The sequence below is a fragment of the Nicotiana tomentosiformis genome, chromosome 1, assembly GCF_000390325.3.
Source record: "Nicotiana tomentosiformis chromosome 1, ASM39032v3, whole genome shotgun sequence".
In the NCBI taxonomy this organism is placed as follows: Eukaryota; Viridiplantae; Streptophyta; class Magnoliopsida; order Solanales; family Solanaceae; genus Nicotiana; species Nicotiana tomentosiformis.
Genome location: NC_090812.1, coordinates 146341033 through 146361042, shown reverse-complemented (window position 1 = coordinate 146361042; position 20010 = coordinate 146341033). Strand labels below are relative to the sequence as shown.

The 20010-nt window shown below is 34.6% G+C and overlaps 1 protein-coding gene across 2 annotated transcripts; it reads right to left on the bottom strand.

The window, feature by feature from the left end:
• Positions 1–8540: 8540 nt before the first annotated feature.
• LOC104086826 (probable LRR receptor-like serine/threonine-protein kinase At3g47570) lies at positions 8541–18158 on the bottom strand. 2 transcript variants are annotated; one of them, XM_070192113.1, is made up of 6 exons: positions 17360–18158; positions 13215–13614; positions 12368–12511; positions 10116–12095; positions 9405–9752; positions 8541–8865 (listed from the first exon to the last, which is right to left on the bottom strand). In XM_070192113.1, exons 1-6 carry the CDS (start codon positions 17546–17548, stop codon positions 8813–8815), a joined length of 3114 nt encoding a protein of 1037 aa, XP_070048214.1. In that variant the 5' UTR covers positions 17549–18158; the 3' UTR covers positions 8541–8812. The 2 variants fall into 2 exon arrangements, with proteins under 2 accessions (XP_070048214.1, XP_009589466.1); XM_009591171.4 differs by lacking the exon at positions 17360–18158 and having other exon boundaries at positions 13215–14885.
• Positions 18159–20010: the final 1852 nt, after the last annotated feature.

Genomic DNA, 20010 nt, shown 5'->3' with positions numbered 1-20010 from the left:
CTATCCTTTTCTATCGTTTCGGCAAACCTACTCTCTTGGAAACGAGGGGACTATCTTTATACAGGTGAAATCAGGGCTGACGCATACTCCGATTCCCTGGTGGGTCAAATGAAGCAAGGATATGACTACATGGGATCGGAATCGGAGCTGGAAACTTCTTGTAGTGAGGCCCAAATGGAGTGCTCGCCACCGGGCCTGATAAAACAACATTCCCCGAACCTAGAACGAGCTTCGAGACCTCAAAAAGCATGGCAACGGTTGCACACGACTAACGAAGGGTTGTGATATCCGCACCCCACCGAATATCATGGCGCGGATCTCGCCCGATGTCGGTAGCATATCAGTAATCGACGAGAAATGAGGATTTTTACCTTTTTTAGAATTGTACTAGGGATGAAACTCTCTTACTATATAAAGGGGAAGCTTTTTATTCAATAGACACATTGTAACACGTAAATCAAGGCAATTCAAGTTTATTTTTCTGCTCTCCAGCTATTGCAAAGTTCTTATTTTATTATTATTCCTTATACATAATTGGCTTCGAATTGAGGTTCCGGTCGAGAGCAAAATTATTGTTCAGCTTAAATTCGAGCTCGGCATTAATGTCACAATTGGTTTGATTATTCCTTTTGTCTTTAACTCGTTTATCTAACGTTCTTGATTATTGGATCAATCTACATATCCCTAAAATCGCGTATAAATTTACTTGTTATCTGTTTTAGGGGTAAATAATAATATTCTTGTCTCCCTTTACATTGAAGAGCTTATAGAAGTATGTCTGCTATTTTCACTTAATATGTACCTCCTCCATCTATACTTTGCCTTCCTCGTCTTTGAAGAACTTCACTTGATCTAGGTCTCGAGCCTTTCTCTCTCTCACCTTGGCGAGCCTACACAGTATTTTCTCCCCGTTTTTATCTAGTAGCTCTACATACAAGCGTTCAAACGTTGTCGTTTTTGCCGCTAAAACCGCTAATTTTGCCTCTTTCTTCAACGTATTGTACCTTTCCATATTCGACCTCCTTTCCTCCTCATCTTTTCTCTCCACTAACTTTGTATAAGCTACTTTCTTGGCTTCCACTTTCACCTTGACCTATCCATTCTACCACCAATCTCCTCAATGTCACCGAAGTGGCCATTCGAGACACTACTAAAAAGGGGAGAAATCGACTGCCAAAACCGACCGATGTTGGTCGGTAATTAGCAAAAAATCAATTGAAAACTGACCCGATTCGTGGAGGTCGGTAATCGTGTGGTCTATAGAGCCAACCGACCAACTTCGCACTCAATTAAATTCCCAAAACGGCAAAAACAAAAAAAAAAACATTTGCCGAGAAAACCGATTGAAATAGATCGGTATTTTTAATTATATAATTAAAAAATGCACCATCTAGAAATCGAATCAGGGTATGTACTATGGCACGATATTATTCTACCACTAAACCATTGGTCATTTTGGTTTAAGACTTTATTTTATTTTATTTATACTCTTTAGTTGCATTTTCGCGCGAAAATAATCGACTAATATCAATCAATTTTATTTAAAAAAATAAAATTACCAACCGAAATCGGTTGGTTTTTTAAAATGATTGACCGAAATAACCGACCGATTTCGGTTGATTTTTTGAGTATTAATTTTAATTTATTTTAAATAAAAAACAACCAAAGTTGGTTGGTTTCTTGAAAAATAAATTTCGTGGGACGCCAAAATAGTTTCCCGCATTTATGCCAAAAAATGACCGAAGTTGGTAGATTTCGTAAAAAAAATTGAAAAGTAAAATATTTTGAAAAACCGACCGACTTCGGTCGATTTTTCGGCCGATTTTCACGGTCGATTTTGGCCGAATTTCTAGTAGTGGGACCTCCAACACATATCTAGCTACTTCCCTAATATAGTTAGCGGGCTTCTCCCACTACTCCGCCAAGCCCCTAACGCCAGCAACTTTTCCTCCATCTCCTGAGCTCTGGCGTTGCTCAAGGCACCCCATTTGATCCTACGTCTGTCATGCCCCACCCACATATTCATCTTCCGCTTAATCTCTAAATCCATTGCCAAAAGCTTATGTCTGAGTCGAAAGATTCTCACTCGAATAACTTTGTAATCCCGACATAATCCTCTATCACACTTCCTAAAGAGCAAGTAATCTATCCGCGCCCTTTTAATGTTAGTAAATATATAAAATAAAAAAAATGATTTTTAGCTATGAAGTATAATTATCAAAAATAACATATTTTAGATAAAATAATAAAAAAATATTAGAATATAGAACCTGATTTGATTGATACGTTTGCTGCCAATACCTGAAAATCTGAAGGAAAATAAAAATACACAATTTTCTGTAGTCAGTACTCTTCGATCGGGTATTGCCATCAAAGTGAAGTTCTAAAAGAAATTAAAATTTTGACTCAAAGTTACAAATAGCAGCAAAGAAACTCTGTTGTGATACAGTCATATAGTACTTAATATTAAATATTGTAAACAACGGAAATTATAATACACCATATAAATATTCTTTTTCAGTCCTCCCTTAGTTGACTACCAAAATAATTCGTAAGAACAGTAAGTAGAGAGAGAAACAAAAGCTTGTAAAGAAAGAGAAAATTTTATAATAAAAAAATGTATGTCCTTACCAACTTTGGTCTTTGTTCCGCGTAGAAGAATAACAAGAGTCTTGTGCTTTTGAGAGAAGGGAGTAAGTTTTTCATCATAAATGATTTTCAGAACTTGATTAAGAGGGTAAAGAAAGTAAAATAATATAAGTATAATATAAATATGGAAAAAAAAAAGTTTATCCCGAAAAAGCTTTTACTTTTACCTAAAACACTGTTCGTATTTCTTGTAATATGCTAATGTTCAACATCAATAACCGCAGCAAAACATTTGGGATTTTTACCTAATTATACTATAATATAAACTTATTTATCACCTTTATTTACGTTCCTTATTAATTATTTTGTATATCTATATTTACAAGTTATATACAAAATCATAAAAAATAAAAAACTTCAAGATCCCTTAATTTTAGTCTGTCAATTACAGGACACCCACCCCTCATTTCCAATAACCACCCCTACATTTAAGATTCTATTTCTTTTCCAAAGGATGTAAAAAATATTCTCTCTTTCTTAATAATCACCCAAAATTTCTCTTTTATTTTTATATATACCCCCCCCCCCCCCCCTCAATTTTCGATTCTTTTCCTTTTCTAAAGGTTTTCAAACTCAATTTCTCTCTTTCTTACTAGTCACCCAAAATCTCTATTTCTTATTGATACAATGCAGACGAAATTCAAAATATTGCTCTAGAATCAAGTTGTGGGTAAGTTTTGAATCTTGTTTTCTTTCTTTCTAATTTTTGTTTTCTATGTGACTTGTATATGATACATCAATACCCAAAATAATACTTGATACAATACTAATACAATTATAATATGATTATATTAGATTTTTAGTGTGGAGTTGTGATTGAAACTTGAAGAAGATGAAGATCATAATTGTATCCTAATTTTTCAGAAATGTATTGTGATTGTATTATAATTGTATATGTATCATAATAGTTGAAGGAATTATATTGCAAATGTATGATAATTGTATATTCATTGTATATTGTTACGAGCAGTTGTGATTTCGTGATGAATTTCACAGTTTGTATCACAAATATATGATAATTATACATTAATTTATTAATATTGTATCATGTATTATTTTGGGTATTAATGTACCATATACAAGTTAGATACAATTGTGATACAAGTCTAATATAATTATGTTTTAGGCATTGATGTGTCTGATACAATTTAAATATAATTATGATATAGTTATTATACAATTATCATACAATTCCTGAATATTTCTTCATTTTTGGTGTTGTTCAGTCTCCCAGCAAAAGAAGCAATTGATAATTTTTTAATAATATAAAATTATCGGCAATGGTGTGAAGAGGGAAGATGGAGATTCTGGGTGTAGATTAAGGGATTTTAATTTTTTTTTAAATGGAGAGAGAAGAGGAGAGGAAAAAAAGGAAATGATGTAATTGAATCCCTTAATTGAAGGCACTAATAATGGGGTGTGAGCCTTTTAATGAGCAATGTATACAATTTGTAAGAAAAACCTATATACTTATTAAAAACTACAAAACATAGAAAATATAGGTAAATAAATTTCTAATATAATATATCTATGTAAAAATCCCAAAATATTTCGTTGCCCTTTCTCATTAAGAAGGAAGAATTATGGCCCTTGTCATTTGGCCCGACGGCCTAACCAAAATGGCTCAGGTTTGAAATCCTTATCCTATTTGGCCCAGGTTGTCCATAACATGAAAGAAACTTTTTAACCTTTAGCCTACATTAATTATTTTAAGCGTTATATTCAGTTTTCACTTTTATTTTATTTCTTCTCCCTATTCTCACGCTATTGTTGTCTTTCTTCTTCTCTCTACTTTCTTTCTCCCAAATAGACCACAAAAAGCAGAGAGAAATTAAAATTTCTAGAGACAAAAGGTGGGAGATTTTAGACAAGAATACTTATTTTTTCCATGGATTTATTATTGTATTTTATTTCTAATCCTCATTGTTGTCTCTTCAGATAAAAGGTGGTTGCAATTTAAGAAACTGAAGAATAAAAGTCCACCATTGAAGGTCATTCAAAGCTTTGCTTTCGAAAATGAGTTTGTTAGTTGTTTGGATCGAGTGTTGTTCCAATTGATTGAAAACATCAAAAGGAGTTCAACATTTAAATTTGAAGTGATTTGGAGTAAATTTGAGCAAGTTTTGAGTTAAATTTCAGAAAATACGCAAGGAAGAAGACGAAGTCAGTTTTTGTATAATGATGTATAATATTGTATATGGGTGTATAAACACTTCTTATACATCATTATACACTTTTATACACCTTTATACAAGCGTCTGTAGACGGACTTCTTTCACCACTTTTCGTTGCAATTCTCGTTCGAAACCAGTCCAAATCTCCATTAAATGATTTCAAATGTTATATACAATCTCCTTATACTATTTCTAACAAGTCTAAATAATACCCACTCCAAATTTCTCACAAAACTAAATTTGAAATTTAAATTCACTTATTTAAGCTTATTCTACAATGGTGGACCAATCCAAATCTTCATTAATGACTTCAAATTTTGTATAAAACCTCTTTCTACTATTTCTAACAAGTTTAAACAACATCCACTCCAAATTTCTCATAAAACCATATTTAAAATTTAAACTCACTTATTTAAGTGTGTTCAGTAATGGTGGATTATCTTAAAAAACTAATTTTCACTATCCAAATAGATTTGATTTGTTGAACTAATGTTTGAGTCACAATTACTTATTTCAAAATTAGATTAAAAGCTTGAGCATTTAAAAAAAAAAAAATTGAATAGTAATTTCGAGAATATATTTGGAGTTGGATGTTGAATCTTAGCTTATTATTTTGGGCTATAGCTTTATAAAGTTAAATATAGGCCACTTAGTTGTAATATATGTGTGTGAGTTGTATTTATGTGTAATTCCCCATTAAAAAAATTGTACTTTTTAAATTAAATCTTTAATTTTTTTTTTTTAAAAATACATAAATTTATTGCTAACGAAAATAGGGCCTCCAAATTTATGGGGCCTAAAGTCTTTGCCTTACACGTCTTGGGGTTCAACCGGCTCTGGGGCGTTGGATATTTTAACGTAAAAATAGTAAGGGCTAGCCAATTTTTGGACCGGTAATTAAAAAATAGCAGTATTTGTAAAGTCATTGAAAAATAGCCATTATTTTGCTGCAACACGAAAAGTTCCAGCATAATATACTGGAGATTGGAGCACTTGTGTATGAACTTCCAGCATATTATGCTGGACTAGTATATTATGCTGGAATTCCAGTATATTATGATGGAGTTCCAGTGTATTTATACTGGAACTCCGGTATATTATGATGGAGTTCCAGCATAAAAACTTACAAAACAATGATAGATTTTATTTTTTTATTTTTTTTGGGGAGGGGGGGGGGGGGGGGAATTTAAGACTAGTTGTGGGCGATGGAGAGATTCGAACCCTTGATTTTGTTTTTTTTTTTTCGTGGCATTACTAGCTTATGCTTTGATCCAAAGTAAAATGGGCCTTCATTCACATTTTTTCCCTCCAGGAACAATCCGATCCATTGTCGTAATGAGATTTTTACCTTCATATACTACATATAAAACTTTATTACCCTCCCTAATCAAATTTTAACTTAATTACATAGGCATATATAATTTACCAGTTGTATACAAATTAGTATTAATGAGTATCCCTTTGTATTAGGAATTGAATAGGGAATAGTTATTCCACATCCATGCTCTCTCTCTCTCTCTCTCTCTCTCTCTCCATCTCTCTCTCTCTCCATCTCCATCTCTTTATCTTCTTCTTTATTCTTTTCCTAATTTTTCTTCCTTTGTTTTTCTCTGCTTTTTATCCTCTCTTTTTTATCAATGAATTTCAATTGTTTTAATATAGTGTTTTTACTTAGTAATTTTCTTTCATGTTACACAATTGGTGTTCGAATCGAAATTGTCAATCAATAAATTTTGAAGGTGTTTGATTCTCCACCATTGACAACCATTAAAAAAGCTTCAAAATTTTGAATTCGAATTTCAGTTTTCAAAAACTATTATTTGTTTGGATTGGGTGTTGTTCCAAACAATTGAGAATATTCTTTGGAGTTTATATTTCAATTTTGAGGGTATTTGGCGAAGATTAAAATTGATTTTGGCTGAATTTTAGATTGAAACTTGAAGAAGAAGAATACATGACAAACAATATACTAACGAAATTGTATTAAAGTTGAATGTAAATTGTATTTAAGTTATATTCTGTTGTAATTATATATTTTTATTATTTGAATATTGTATGAAAGTTGAAAAATAGTTGTATAATGTATGAATCGTTGTGTAAAATTTATATTTAAGTTATAAATACTATATCTTTTTACATAAAGTTGTTGATATGTATCAAAATTGTTTTAAGAGAGGATGTTTTGATTGGAATTTCAGAGAGAAAGAAGAACACACCACTTACAAAATATAATATTGTATAAAATTAGTATGAAAATTGTATTTAAGTATTATGATATTGTAGTTGTATTTAATTGGGTAAATATAATATAAGAAAGTTGTAGATAAGTTATAAATAAGTTGTATATTATATATTTAATTGTATAAAATTTATTTTTAGTTTATATGGTATTGTAGATGTATCAAATTTGTACGAAATATATTTTTAATTTGTATGTTGTTGTACCATATAAATTTATCATCTCTCCATATTGCTTACGCTTCAACTGCAACTAATCTCGAGATCATTGATATATATGTCATGTTTGCGATATTCACCACTGTAATTCAGGTTGGGTACATGGCTTTTGTTGGGTCCTTCCCATTCAACTCTTTCTCTTTGGGTACTCTCTTGTATTTGCACAACAGGCCTTGCTGTTTGTCTCCGAATCCAAGTAAACAAAGACAAAAAAAAGGAATTCAAAGATTTGCCACCAGAACGTGCTTATGCAAAAAGAATAAAAAAAAAAGGGAAAATCTGCAGTTTAGTGTTTCATTTGGTGATAATAAATTTTCTTGGACAGATTGACGTTCCTAATCTCGAGAGAATGTTGCTTACCCAAATACTGTTGCATGTAAGGATGCTGTTAAGGCAATGAATGAGGGAATTACCAGCACTTTCGCCAAAAAAAAAAAAAAGGATTATATACGGCGAGAGCGGCGGATAATAGGGAAAGAGGAGAGGAGAGAAAATAGAAAAAAAATGTAACTAAATCCCCTAATTTAAGGCATTAATAATAGATTGTATATAATTTGAAAGTAATTCTTGTTTAGGGCGGGTAATATACAAAATTAAGACAATTTTGGTAAATAAGTTTCAAATATTGTATAGGAAGAAAAACATATCGTGCGTAATCACAACTTCAAGCTTCGGCTCCCTTATGTTTTCTTTCTGTTAAGGTACAACACTTCCCTAATTCTGCATGAACGTGAAATGCTTCATGCATCAGGCTATTCTTTTTTCTTTTTCCTTATGCCATTAGGCTTTCTAAGTGTAGTTTTTCCTTAATGAAGATTACGGAAGTATGTTTGATCTATCATTTTCATAGTATGGCTACGATTTTCATTTCCGATTTTTATTTTTATTTTCGTTAGACAAGAAAAAAGTACTTCTCAACGGAGATAGTTCGCCCACAACCCCCACTTCAAGTCTTAACATGGTTGAGTGATAATTCGGTATATTTAAACAGAACTGAAATTATTGAACGTGAATATTCTTACAAAGGACCATGATAAATTGAAAACAAACAACAGTACCAAACGTACCCTTGACGTTAAAAAGGACAAAGAACATAATGAGACAATCATTAAGCCTTTGAATTTTGATTCACCAAGTATAACTGCGGGACAATTTTAGTATGTACATTACTACCTTTACTTGAGTCTAGCCGTGGCAAAACCAGAATTTTTACTAAAGAGGCCGAAAATATAAAAAAGTAAATATACGAAAAAATCAAAGGGATTAAGCATCTACTTTATATACATAAAAAATAATTTTGAACTTACATATACAGGTGATATTTTAGCGAAGAGATTTCCAATGAACCCCTTGCGCCCCCCATGCTACGCCCCTGGTTCAGCTATACGTTGGTGAGCTATGTTTTGTCATTTCTTCCACAGAGTTGATATTTCTTTCCTCCTTTTATTGATAGGCTTTTGCAAACTCGAAGCCCTTAATAAATATGAGGCTCTCCATATAATAGAGAACTGAATCAATCCAACTTATTCCCATTATCCTCTTCTGTTTTGCTTTGGGTTGAGCAAGAATGGCATGTTTGGAGCATCTTGAACAAGGGAAAATATTTGTATGAGAAACAAGTACAAAAAACCAACAACAACAACAAACCAATGTAATTTCATAAGTGGGGTTCGGGGAGGGTAATGTGTACACAGAATTTACCTCCACCTTGAAGGTGGGGTCCGGGGAGGGTAATGTGTACGCAGACCTTACCTCCACCTTGAAGGTGGGGTCCGGAGAGGGTAATGTGTACGCAGACCTTACCTCCACCTTGAAGGTGGGGTCCGGGAAGGGTAATGTGTACGCAGACCTTATCTCTACCTTGAAGGTGGGGTCCGGGGAGGGTAATGTGTACGCAGACCTTACCTCCACCTTGAAGGTGGGGTCCGGGGAAGGTAATGTGTACGCAGACCTTACCCCTACCTTGAAGGTACAGAGACTGTTTCCGATACACAAACAAGTACAGAAAACCAATCGATAATTTTATATATGGTATAGACAAGGGAATATCATTTCTATTCATTGATAAGGAAATAATTTCTCTACGACTACTTCATAATATTGTTTAAAAAGTTGGATACTTACCATCACATTCGCGAAGAAGTTCAAGTTTGATCTTCTTGATATTTGCCAGGACATCTTTCATGTTCAACCTCTCATTAGGTAATTCCGCTGTACAATTCAATGCCAACTCCAATATAGCAGAAACACGATGCAACTGTTTCTTAAAACCAATCTTTTCAGATTCCAATAAACTGACATCAATAATATCCTCTGGCGCTACAGGTAGTGAATTACATACCCAACTCCTCATGCTCAAGTTTTCTTGAAACATTTCATCGTATGGATTTTTTCTTGTGAAAGTTTCCATAAGCATAATGCCATAGCTATACACATCACAGCTTGTAGAAACTAACCCTGCTGATCCATACTCTAAACAAACATTAATAGAGTAATTAGTTTCTTGACAGGCCGAATAAACAAGCAAAAAATATATCTGATGGGATCATATAAAAAATACTTGAAACTACTTTGAGTAGATAAAGATAAAGTAAAACAAAGAAGGTTCAACAGGAATGAATCAAGAGTAAGGCAATTAAACTGAAACTATATACTATAACTGCAAGTTTCTTTTCCTTTATAATCGTTATATATGCATGAATATAGGTTTGATATTGCTGTATTTTGATGTTTTCAATACCATTTTCCATGCAAAATCTGCGATAGATTAAATTAGAACCAGAAAAATATTATTAAAGCACTTAATATTTGATAAAAGGACAAAAAGAAAGTTACCTGGTGCAATGTAACCCATTGTAGCAAGTGTTTCAGTATGAACAGTAGATTCCCCTTCACCTAATAATTTTGCCAGGCCAAAATCACTCACATGTCCAACTAAACTTTTGTCTAGCAAGACATTACTAGGCTTCAAGTCGCAATGTACAACAACTGTTGGGCAACCATGGTGGAGATATTCCAAAGCAGATGCCACATCAATCATTATGTCTAATCTTTGGATTATGTCCAAGAAGTAATCATCAGAATGTAACCATTTCCCCAGGCTGCCATTGGGCATGTACTCTAGTAGTAATGCTCTAAAATCCATGTTGGAACAACTGCTGATAACTTTGGTAAGATTTCTATGGCGAAGGTTGCGCAAAACTCCACATTCAAGATCAAAACTCTTGAATGCAACTTCAGATTGTAAGGTAAACACTTTGATGGCCAAAACCATCCCATTTGAAAACATGCCCTTGTAAACAGAGCCAAAACCTCCACGGCCTAGCAAGTTGCATTGGTCGAACCCTTGAGTTGCCCTTTCAATTTCAATATATGAAATCCTGGTTGGTGTTGTTGTTGCAGGTAAAGATTCGACTTGAGTTGGAACATTTCTGTTCCCACGTCTCTTTACCATGAACAGAATAATTGAACCTAATCCCATCAACGAAACTGCCAATGGGATAAGTACAATCAGAAGAACTTTGTTTCTCCGCGATTGATGAAGGGACCTATCCTTACAAGGTAAGAAAAGGAAACCACCACATAACTTTTCATTTCCCATAAAAGATTGAGAGGTGAAATTGACAAATGGTCCTTTACTTGGGATTTCACCTTCTAATCTATTGAGTGATACATTGAAATGCTTTAGATATTGAAGTGCCTCTAATGATTTTGGAATCATACCTGAAAGATAGTTACTGGATAGATTCACCGATTCCAAACTTAACATTTTTCCAAGTGACTCAGGAATAAATCCTTGTAACTCATTATAAGCCACAGAAAGATAAAGTAGCTTCTGCAAGTCCCCCACTGTGCTCGGAAAACTTCCTGAAAGGTGATTCCTTGACAAATCTAAGAATGTTATGGCATTCAAATTTCCGAAATCTGGAGGTAAAGAACCAACCAAAGAATTATTCGACAAGTCAAGCTCCACAAGATCTTTGAGGCTCCATAAACTCATAGGTATCTTAGTGAGCCTATTTGAATTTAGATAAATATTTCTCAAAGAGGTAACGTTACCAATGCAATACGGTATCGGACCCGAAATTTGATTATATGACAAAGATACCATGCCCAACACCGGCAAATTGCAGAGGCATTCTGGCAAGGGTCCAATTAATCTATTCTGGTGAAGATATAACCTTTGAAGATTGTGTAAATCACAGAATGTGCTTGGCACTGATCCAGTCAAGTCATTGTCGAATAGGTACAAATCGGTTAAGTTACTTAAATTCCCAATTCCTAATGGTAACTGGCCACTAATTTCAGAATGACGTAAATCAAATAGTTCAAGAGAAGTGGAGAGATTGCCAATGGACTCTGAAAGAACACCATTAAGAGGATTATCCGACAAATCTATCTCTCTCAAAGATCTGCAGTTTGCCAAGGAAGCAAAGATACTTAGTTGTGGAAATGTTAAGTTATTACGGAACAAGCGCAAACGTTCAAGCTGTCTCAAATCCCCTAACGAGTTAGGAATTCCACCGCTGAATCTGTTATCATCAAGTATTAATTCCTTTAGATTTGAAGAATTGAACAATGAGTTGGGTATAACTCCACCAATGTTGTTTTCACCAAGATGCAAATACTGTAGAGTCGTTGGCCAGTAGCCTAAAGCAGATGGAAGACTACCTGACAAGTTATTGTAGGAAAGTGCCATCCCTCTTAGCGTAGAAATATTGAAGAGCTCTTCCGGTAAGGAACCACTTAATTTATTGAATTGCAAGTAAAGTAACTCCAATTTGTGAAGATTCCCAATCTCTCTAGGTATAACACCTGCTACATTATACATAGAAAAAGGATCCAAGTTAATGCAATTGTTTCTAATTTTGTTCTAACTTCCATGAAACAATTCAGAAAGAGTATATCTGGATTGAGGCTATCTAATTACGCAAGTTTATCAACGTTGCATCAATATGTAGATAATGATATATAATTTATAGGTCGAATATAACAACTACTATGGACTTCATATATCAATAATCAACAACTTCCATATGCAAGACTAGACTGGATTACCAAACAAGAATGATTTGCTTGAAAATTACCTGATAAATTGTTGGTGTTGAAATTAAGTAACCATAGTGATGACATGTTGAATATGGTGCGCGGTATTGAACCCACTATGTGGTTGTTCTCAAGTTGCAATTTCTGCAATTTTCGTAAATTTCCAATCGTCTCTGGAATTATGCCTGCAAATTAATTTGTGAATTAGAGAACACTGCACACCTTTATGGCACCAACTTGCAGACCTTTTGTTTACTTATTGTAATTATGGCCAATATTTTGGCTAATGGAGTCATCTCACATAAGCACAAGTATCTTTGCAAAGTATAGACTTTGTTGGCAATATTCTTTGGGACCCAAAAATATTGCATTATGTGGTGGACATTATTTGCACAAGTTGTATCTCTTCTTTTACACCTAAGAGGCCAAGACTTTTTTGCCTATAAAAGGGAAGGCAATTAGTTCATTTTATACACACCAACAAGACTTGAGTCTTCATTTCTTTATTTCTTCCTTTCCTCCTTTATTAAGAGTGTTTTGTATGACAGTTAGTGTTGGGAAGCACTTGTGTGAACCCTTTCTTTGGAGTGATCTTGTGAGGTTATTCTCTTAGGGTATTTGGGATTAATTAGAGTATTTACTCTAATTTTTGTACTCTTATTGTTATAGTGAAATTGCTCCTCTCCGCTTGTGGACGTAGGTCACACTGACCGAATCACGTTAAATTGACGTCTTCTTTATCTGCTTTAATTGCCGTTATTGTCAACTTCCATTGTCTTTGTTATTGTCATTATACCGTTGTTTGGCTAAATTTCGCACTACCCATGTTCCCGATCCTAACACTTATGCTATTGGCCAAAGCATGCTCAAGGAAAAATGATAATTTACCTTCTAAGTTGTTTCCCCCAAGGCTTAATATCTCAAGCATTTCCAACTTTCCAAGTTCCGGTGGAATGGTCCCGCTGAGCTTATTATAGGACAAAGCCAAGTCATACAGTTCTGAGCAATTAGATAAACCTGCTGGAATGTGACCACTCAATTGGTTGGAAATTATTGAAATGCTTTTGATTCTTTGAAGACGGCTGCAGATATCTACAGGAAGACTTCCTGATAATTGATTATATGTGAGAGCTAAAGTCTCCAAGGAAGAGATGTTCAAAATGGAGAAGGGGATAGAGCCAGTAAGTTGGTTACTGACTAAAACCAACTCTTTAAGATTTTGAAGGTGGCCAATCTCTTTGGGAATATTGCCTTGAAGACGATTGTATCTAGCACTGAGAGTTTCTAACTTGGATAGGTTAGAAATAGAAGGAGGTATATGAGTGAAAGCATTGTTATCAAGAATTAACATCTTAAGCTCAGAAAATAAACCAAACCACATTGGAATTTCTCCGCTAAAATTATTGTATCCGAGATCAATTGCCCTTAATCGACGTAAACGAGACAAATCTTGAGGAAAGTCTCCGTGGAAATTATTTTTGCTCACATCGAGAGAAACGAGAAAGGAGAGGTTTCCCAACTGTGGCGAAATGGTTCCATGAATGTTCATGTTGGATACATTTAATGCAGTCACCCTATGGTGGCGAGAGCCACAGCTGATTCCAATCCAATTACAAACTGAAGCTTGAGAAGACCAATTTTGAGTGAAGGGATGAGAAGAGTTTAGAGCAAAGCTTGCTTTCAAGGCAAGAAGAGCTGATTGATCTGTGGTTATGTTTGTGGCCATGCATGCCACTAAGAAATAGAGTTCGAAGACTACCGAAAGAACAAAAGAGTAGGATTTCTCCATGAATACAGATAATTTGTAGTGTTAGAACTACAGCTAAACTAAGGAATAAAGCGTTCATCTATAAGTAGGGACAAGAAGTTGCTAATGAAATGTGGGAGGCAGGTGGGGAAAAGCAGTGCGAGGATAAAAACATAAACTTGACTTCACTAAGTCTATTTTACATGAATTAAAACATAAATGAATCCATCATTAGTTGTTTTATAAACAAAACAGAGCTGTCAAACCACAAAGACAATCTCTCACAATAATCCAAAAATCAATTTTTCCAAATACCACATTCAAACACTCACAAAGGACAAAAAGATAAAACAAACTCTAATTCAAGCTGCTTTCTAGTCCAAACACTTTGCAATGTTTCTTGGCCGGCTGTTGAAATTGATATCCACATGATTGCAGTATTAATATTATACTAGACATTCTTTAATTAATTTCAACTTTAATACTCGTCTTACGCGTTGAATTTATTGCATGTGCAACCCCTCTTCCTCTTCTGCTATGCCCTATAACCTTTTCTACTCAATTTTATATCTATGTATACAACAAGCAAGCTTTCTATAGTTTCCTGTTTTCTTTTTAATTGTTGAATATCTTATTATATTTTATATTGGTAAAGTGTGGTCCAATTTGAATACACCTCGAACAATGCACCAGATTTTGTTCAATCCACAAAGACAACATGTTGGTAAAATAGTTTTATCCACAACAAAGTTGTAGCAGATAACTTGTAAATTTTTATGTTATTACTCCCGTATCTCATCTAGTTAACTGAGAAACAGTGACATTTTCTATGAAGGTGGGCATCCAGGAGTCAGAGGTTTGGTATTTAACAGAGTCCTACTAGGAAAGCAGATTTTCTTTTAAACTGCCTTCTTCATAACAGAAGCCAGTTAAGAAGAAAGAGTTAAGTAAATTAAATTTGGTTCACTATAAACTGCACAAAGGTTGCGCAACCACAAACAGCTATATCATAGAAAGAGATACTTCTGATGAGCAAGAAGATCCTGGTTGTAACAGTTTAGCAGATAAATACTCTATATTTCACGAAACATGATAAACTGGAAACAAACAACAGTATCCAAAAGTACCATTGAGATTGAAACGGACAAGGAACTATATCATCCTTTCAATATTAATCAAGTCATCGTCTCATAAGAAATAGCATCATTCATTTTCAGACCTTGCTCATCATTAGATTCTCTAAACAGCTCCTATGAAGGTGGAGGGAAAAGGAGTTACGGCTATGGTGGTTAACAGAGCCTTTTTTTCTTTTTTCTCTTGACAGAAAGATCGGAGCGACAAAGGGCTGAATCTCAGTGGAGCTAACAGAGCCCTATTGGGAAAATAGCAAGGTAATATTTCACAAATATGGTTTTTGTATAGAGGATGGAGGACCAATCTGATTACTTAGGTATACATAGTTACTCTACTGATGATAGTGAAATAATGAAAAGCAATTTCAAATATAAGGTTTGAAGTAGGTAATGGGACTGTAGTTTCTGGACTCAACCTGACATTGCCTTTCTGGTGAGCATTGACAGTCAGATTTCGATGGGACACACTGCTCCAAAAAAAACCTTAAAAACAAGCTTACAAGATCAGAAAATTTTCAGATTAGTTGATATAAAAAATAATATGCGAAGGAGAATATTTTGACAATTCCACATGATGGTGAAAACTGAAAAGAGAATTTTGGCATAAGAAACAGGGGCGGACCAAGACTTTACACCAAGTAAGCTAAAAAAAAAAGACAATGAAGTGGTGCTAATGGAGTTCCAACATAGGACCTCATACAAATCTTGGACCTCTTTGACTATTACCTTTGACACATTCCTTATTTCAAGAGGATTCAAACGAATATATAGTGTCTGTGTGGAGTTTACGATGAAGGGGGTTCAATCCATTCCAGATTAAAAGTTAGTGAAGAAAAAACACTTACGATGAGCAAGAAGACCTTGTGCACCTTTATCCAAACTATCTATATTCCTCAGTTGTTGAGTTATTTCTTGTCCAATATAAAAATAGGTTCAATTATGTTTAAACTTATGATTAACTGCAAATAAGAATTTATCGTTCATCAGAAGTGAAGATCTATATTTTAAAAAAAATAATCAGAACCGAGCTTCTTAGCGCCTATTGTTGTCAAAGGCTTATTTGAGGTGCCCTTAAGAGCTAAGTGCAAAATAGGTTGGGCATTTCACCACATTTATGGATAACATAAAATAGGAGGCCTAACATATGGAATGAGTCTGGTTGTTACACCATGTTGAAGTGTATTACTCTCATCTGAAATGCTAAATTGTTAACCAGGGGACACATAAAAAAATTATGTTAGGTCCACAATACCCCACCTCACTTGTAAGCATGCATCTTCTCCTTGAGCAAAGCATGTGGAAATTCTTTTCCCTACTCTGATACTATGGAAAGAATCTAAACATTCAACTCAAAACCTTAATGTAGTAGGTAGGGTGACCCATGACTTCTGTAAATTCTTTTAGAAACTCTCACACAGTCAAGATGCCATCACTGACATGTAATGTTTCAAAGTCTACAATAAAAAAGAGATAAATCCTATTTTAATATCGAACGAGACATTAATCCAAAGTCTATATGTATTGAATAAGAAGTAGCAGAAAGAAAACCCATGCTAAGATGCAAGCTAAAATAACCAAAACAGAGATAACTCTCAGCCACAAGATTTGCATATAACAGCTTCGGAGCAAATAAATGCTCCCTGAATTACAAGAAGCATGATTAATTTAAACCAAGCAGAAGTTCCTAAAAGTAGCATCAGGATAAACAAAAAGAAAAGGACATTGTTAGACCTGTTGTTACTAGGGTCTATAACCGCAGAAAGAAGGGTGAAAGTAGGGCTTAAATGTAACTGTTTTATTTATTTATTATTATGTATATGTATTGGTAGTAGTTACGTAGCAGTTAACTAGCAGTTCAGGCAGTTACTTTGTGTTATATTATATTAGGAAGAAGGGAAGACAGGCAGTTTATTCTGTAATATTTTCTCTGGAAGATTTGGAGGTTAAGGTTCCTCAAAATACGTTGTTAGGTGTATTAATGTTCTAATTGCTGTTTGTTTCTCTGTAGAACTTTTTCTATTTGTTGGTGGCAATTAAGAATAGTTGAAGTGTTGTTCTGTATTGCAAATTCACTGACTACAGTTAGGAAAAATTCTGGTTTCCTAACAGACATCGACGCACCAAACAGGTATGCAGAAAACATAAGATCTCACCATGTAGGAGGTAGCCTCATTTATCACTTCATCAACTGGTCGATCAGCTAAAGAGATCTGTAAAGTTTGGGGCTGTCCGGAAGAGCATGACACTTCCCTGTGTTGGAAGCTTTGAGCTGCAGAAGAGCATGATGTTTCCAATTGTTGATCAGGAATTTTTTGGGAAGTTTCAGCTTCAAATGAAACCATATTATCTCTTTGACGAAAATCAAGCCGTCTTCTCTTAACAGAAGCATCCTCCGATTCCTGGCATTGGTCATCATTAGATTCTCTCAACAGGTCAGAACTCGGAGACTTCACACCACGTTGGACTGCGATGGTTGATTGATCTATCTGTTGAATTTTATTCTCATACACCAGAAGAAGTCCCCATTTTGTTGCAATGCCTGGGTCTATAGATGCCTCAAATAAGCAATAGTCATTTGGCTTCTTCCCCTTTTCACTATCAGAAGTATGCCATAGTGCTACAAAAGGTATGTAGCTAAAGCAAATGGCGTATTTACTACTATGAGAGAAAAATGTTTGGCAAGCAACAATCAAACATTTTTTCTGGAGTACAACTTGTTCTTGCCTGTCATATCTTTGCACTAACTAAGCTGTATCCTTAGTACAACCGAACCAGTGACTTCCTCTTCGTGATTTAGTATCCAAAGGTTTCTGGTTCTGAGCAGTATCTAATGGGACACGAAAGCATATAACAAATCCTTTGAATTTACTCTCATACCAACATGGATCAAGTGGAATGGAGAATCTTTTTGTATGCTCTTTTCGATAATGATTGAACCCGTTCCATCTTATATATCCATTGATGACAAGACTTTCAGCGAAAATTCTGTTAGTAGAAACAATATAATTAATACTTTCAACATTAGTATTAATTTGACTTATACCTTCAGCAAGGAGATCGTGAATAATCACTTGCAATTTTTGGACTTGGGTAATAACAGACTTGCTATCTACCATTTTATAGTCCAAAAATTTAGCGACAACGAATTTCTTTAACCCGGCATCTTCCGTTTTGTATTTCCTTTCAAGCGCTATCCACAGTTGTTTTGACGTCTCCATATTACTATAGACGTTATACAGATTGTCCTCTAGTCCACTAAGAATGTAATTCTTGCATAGAAAATCAGAATGCTTCCACGACTTAGTCACGAGAAAGCGTTCATTTTCTAGAGTTTCGTCGGGCAGAACAGGAACATCTTCCGTAATGAACTTCTGCAGACTTAAAGTCGTCAAGTAGAAGAACATCTTCTGCTGCCAGCGCTTGAAGTCAATCCCGAAAAATTTTCCGATTTTTTCTGCCGGTGCTAGTGCCGGTGTTGTTCGGCTTGTCGATGCGTTGGTAGTTACCATAGGAACAGTCTGGTTCCCGTTGTCATTCGTCATTTCTGTAAAAGAATGACACAAACGAACGTTAAAATCACGTAAATTTTAATCTCCACTGGAGTAGAAAACCACACAGGTTTTAGTCTCCAAAAATAGTGAATATAACACAAATACAGAAAATATTAAATTCCTTAAGCTTGTTATCTATCTGTATTTATAAAATAATTACGGAGAAGATAAAATAACATAAATGTAAAAGAAACAAAATTTAATCCGAGCCCACTGAATTCATAGTGTTTCCTTAAGGAATTTAATCCCCTCCTAGTACCCAAGGTTGTGGATTATTTTCTCCCAGGATAGAACGAATTACACACTGGTGTAGCGATACTTCAAACACCAATGTTTCAGCGAACACAAAGATTGGTAGCAAATCACACTTACTGATGCTTTGTTTGTAGTTAAAACAATGCGGAAAAAAGGAGGAGAAATCAGAAATTCGTATGGAAAATCTGAGAGAATGGACTGGTATTTATAGCCAATGTTGAGCTCAATCTGAAGAGGTGCAACTCTTCAAATCCCCGTTTACAAAAACCGGATATTTAATAAAAATTCTGTTAATATTTACTATTAACAAATAAATTTGGTCCAAAAAATTAATCAATCAATTGACCGAAGCCGAAGCCGAAGCCGAAGCCGAGCGAGCGACGACGACGGCGCGAGGCTTGCCTTCTTCTTAACTCTTTAAGAGCTATAAGAAGTGCAATTGTATATATGCCCATCAAAATCTTTTCTTCTTCCAATATGGGACAATATCCCTTTGTCAAGAAGGGAAACTCAAATATTTTTAATTTTCCTCCATTTCCCATTCACCCTCTTTTAAGCTACATTTAAGCTTAAAAAACCCAACAGGCATGTCATCCTATCTAAATGTACTCTTCGACTATCAATTCTACCGTAGCGCGTTTCTATTGGCATAATATATTGCATGTAAGTCTATTTTGTGTCTTTTCATAGGGACGAGAAAAAGGTGCACCACCCGTATAGCAAAATTAAAGATAATAAAATGCTGGGTGTACGAATAAAGTCCTACATGAAAAGTAGAAAAAAATTATCGGCTTATAATGTGTTGGATACCCTTAATGATGTGAGGCTTTTTAGGGGGAAAACATGTAAGTTTGATGCAAAGCGGACAATATCACAGTATATTAAGAGTATATTTGGGTATTTTAGCCCAACAATTGGTATTATAGCCAATAATTTGGCGGGACGATTATGGAGATGCGGAATGTGGCGTATGAGTGGTGCAAGATCAAAAAGGGCAA

Excerpts from the sequence above, each read along its gene's own strand:
- LOC104086826 (XM_009591171.4), bottom strand. The coding sequence starts at position 14,115 with ATGGAGAAATCCTACTCTTTTGTTCTTTCGGTAGTCTTCGAACTCTAT. Across the intron at positions 12,512-13,214 it reads TGGGGGAAACAACTTAGAAG|GCATAATTCCAGAGACGATT; the intron begins GTAAATTATCAT and ends ATTAATTTGCAG. Across the intron at positions 12,096-12,367 it reads CAACACCAACAATTTATCAG|GTGTTATACCTAGAGAGATT; the intron begins GTAATTTTCAAG and ends ATAATGTAGCAG.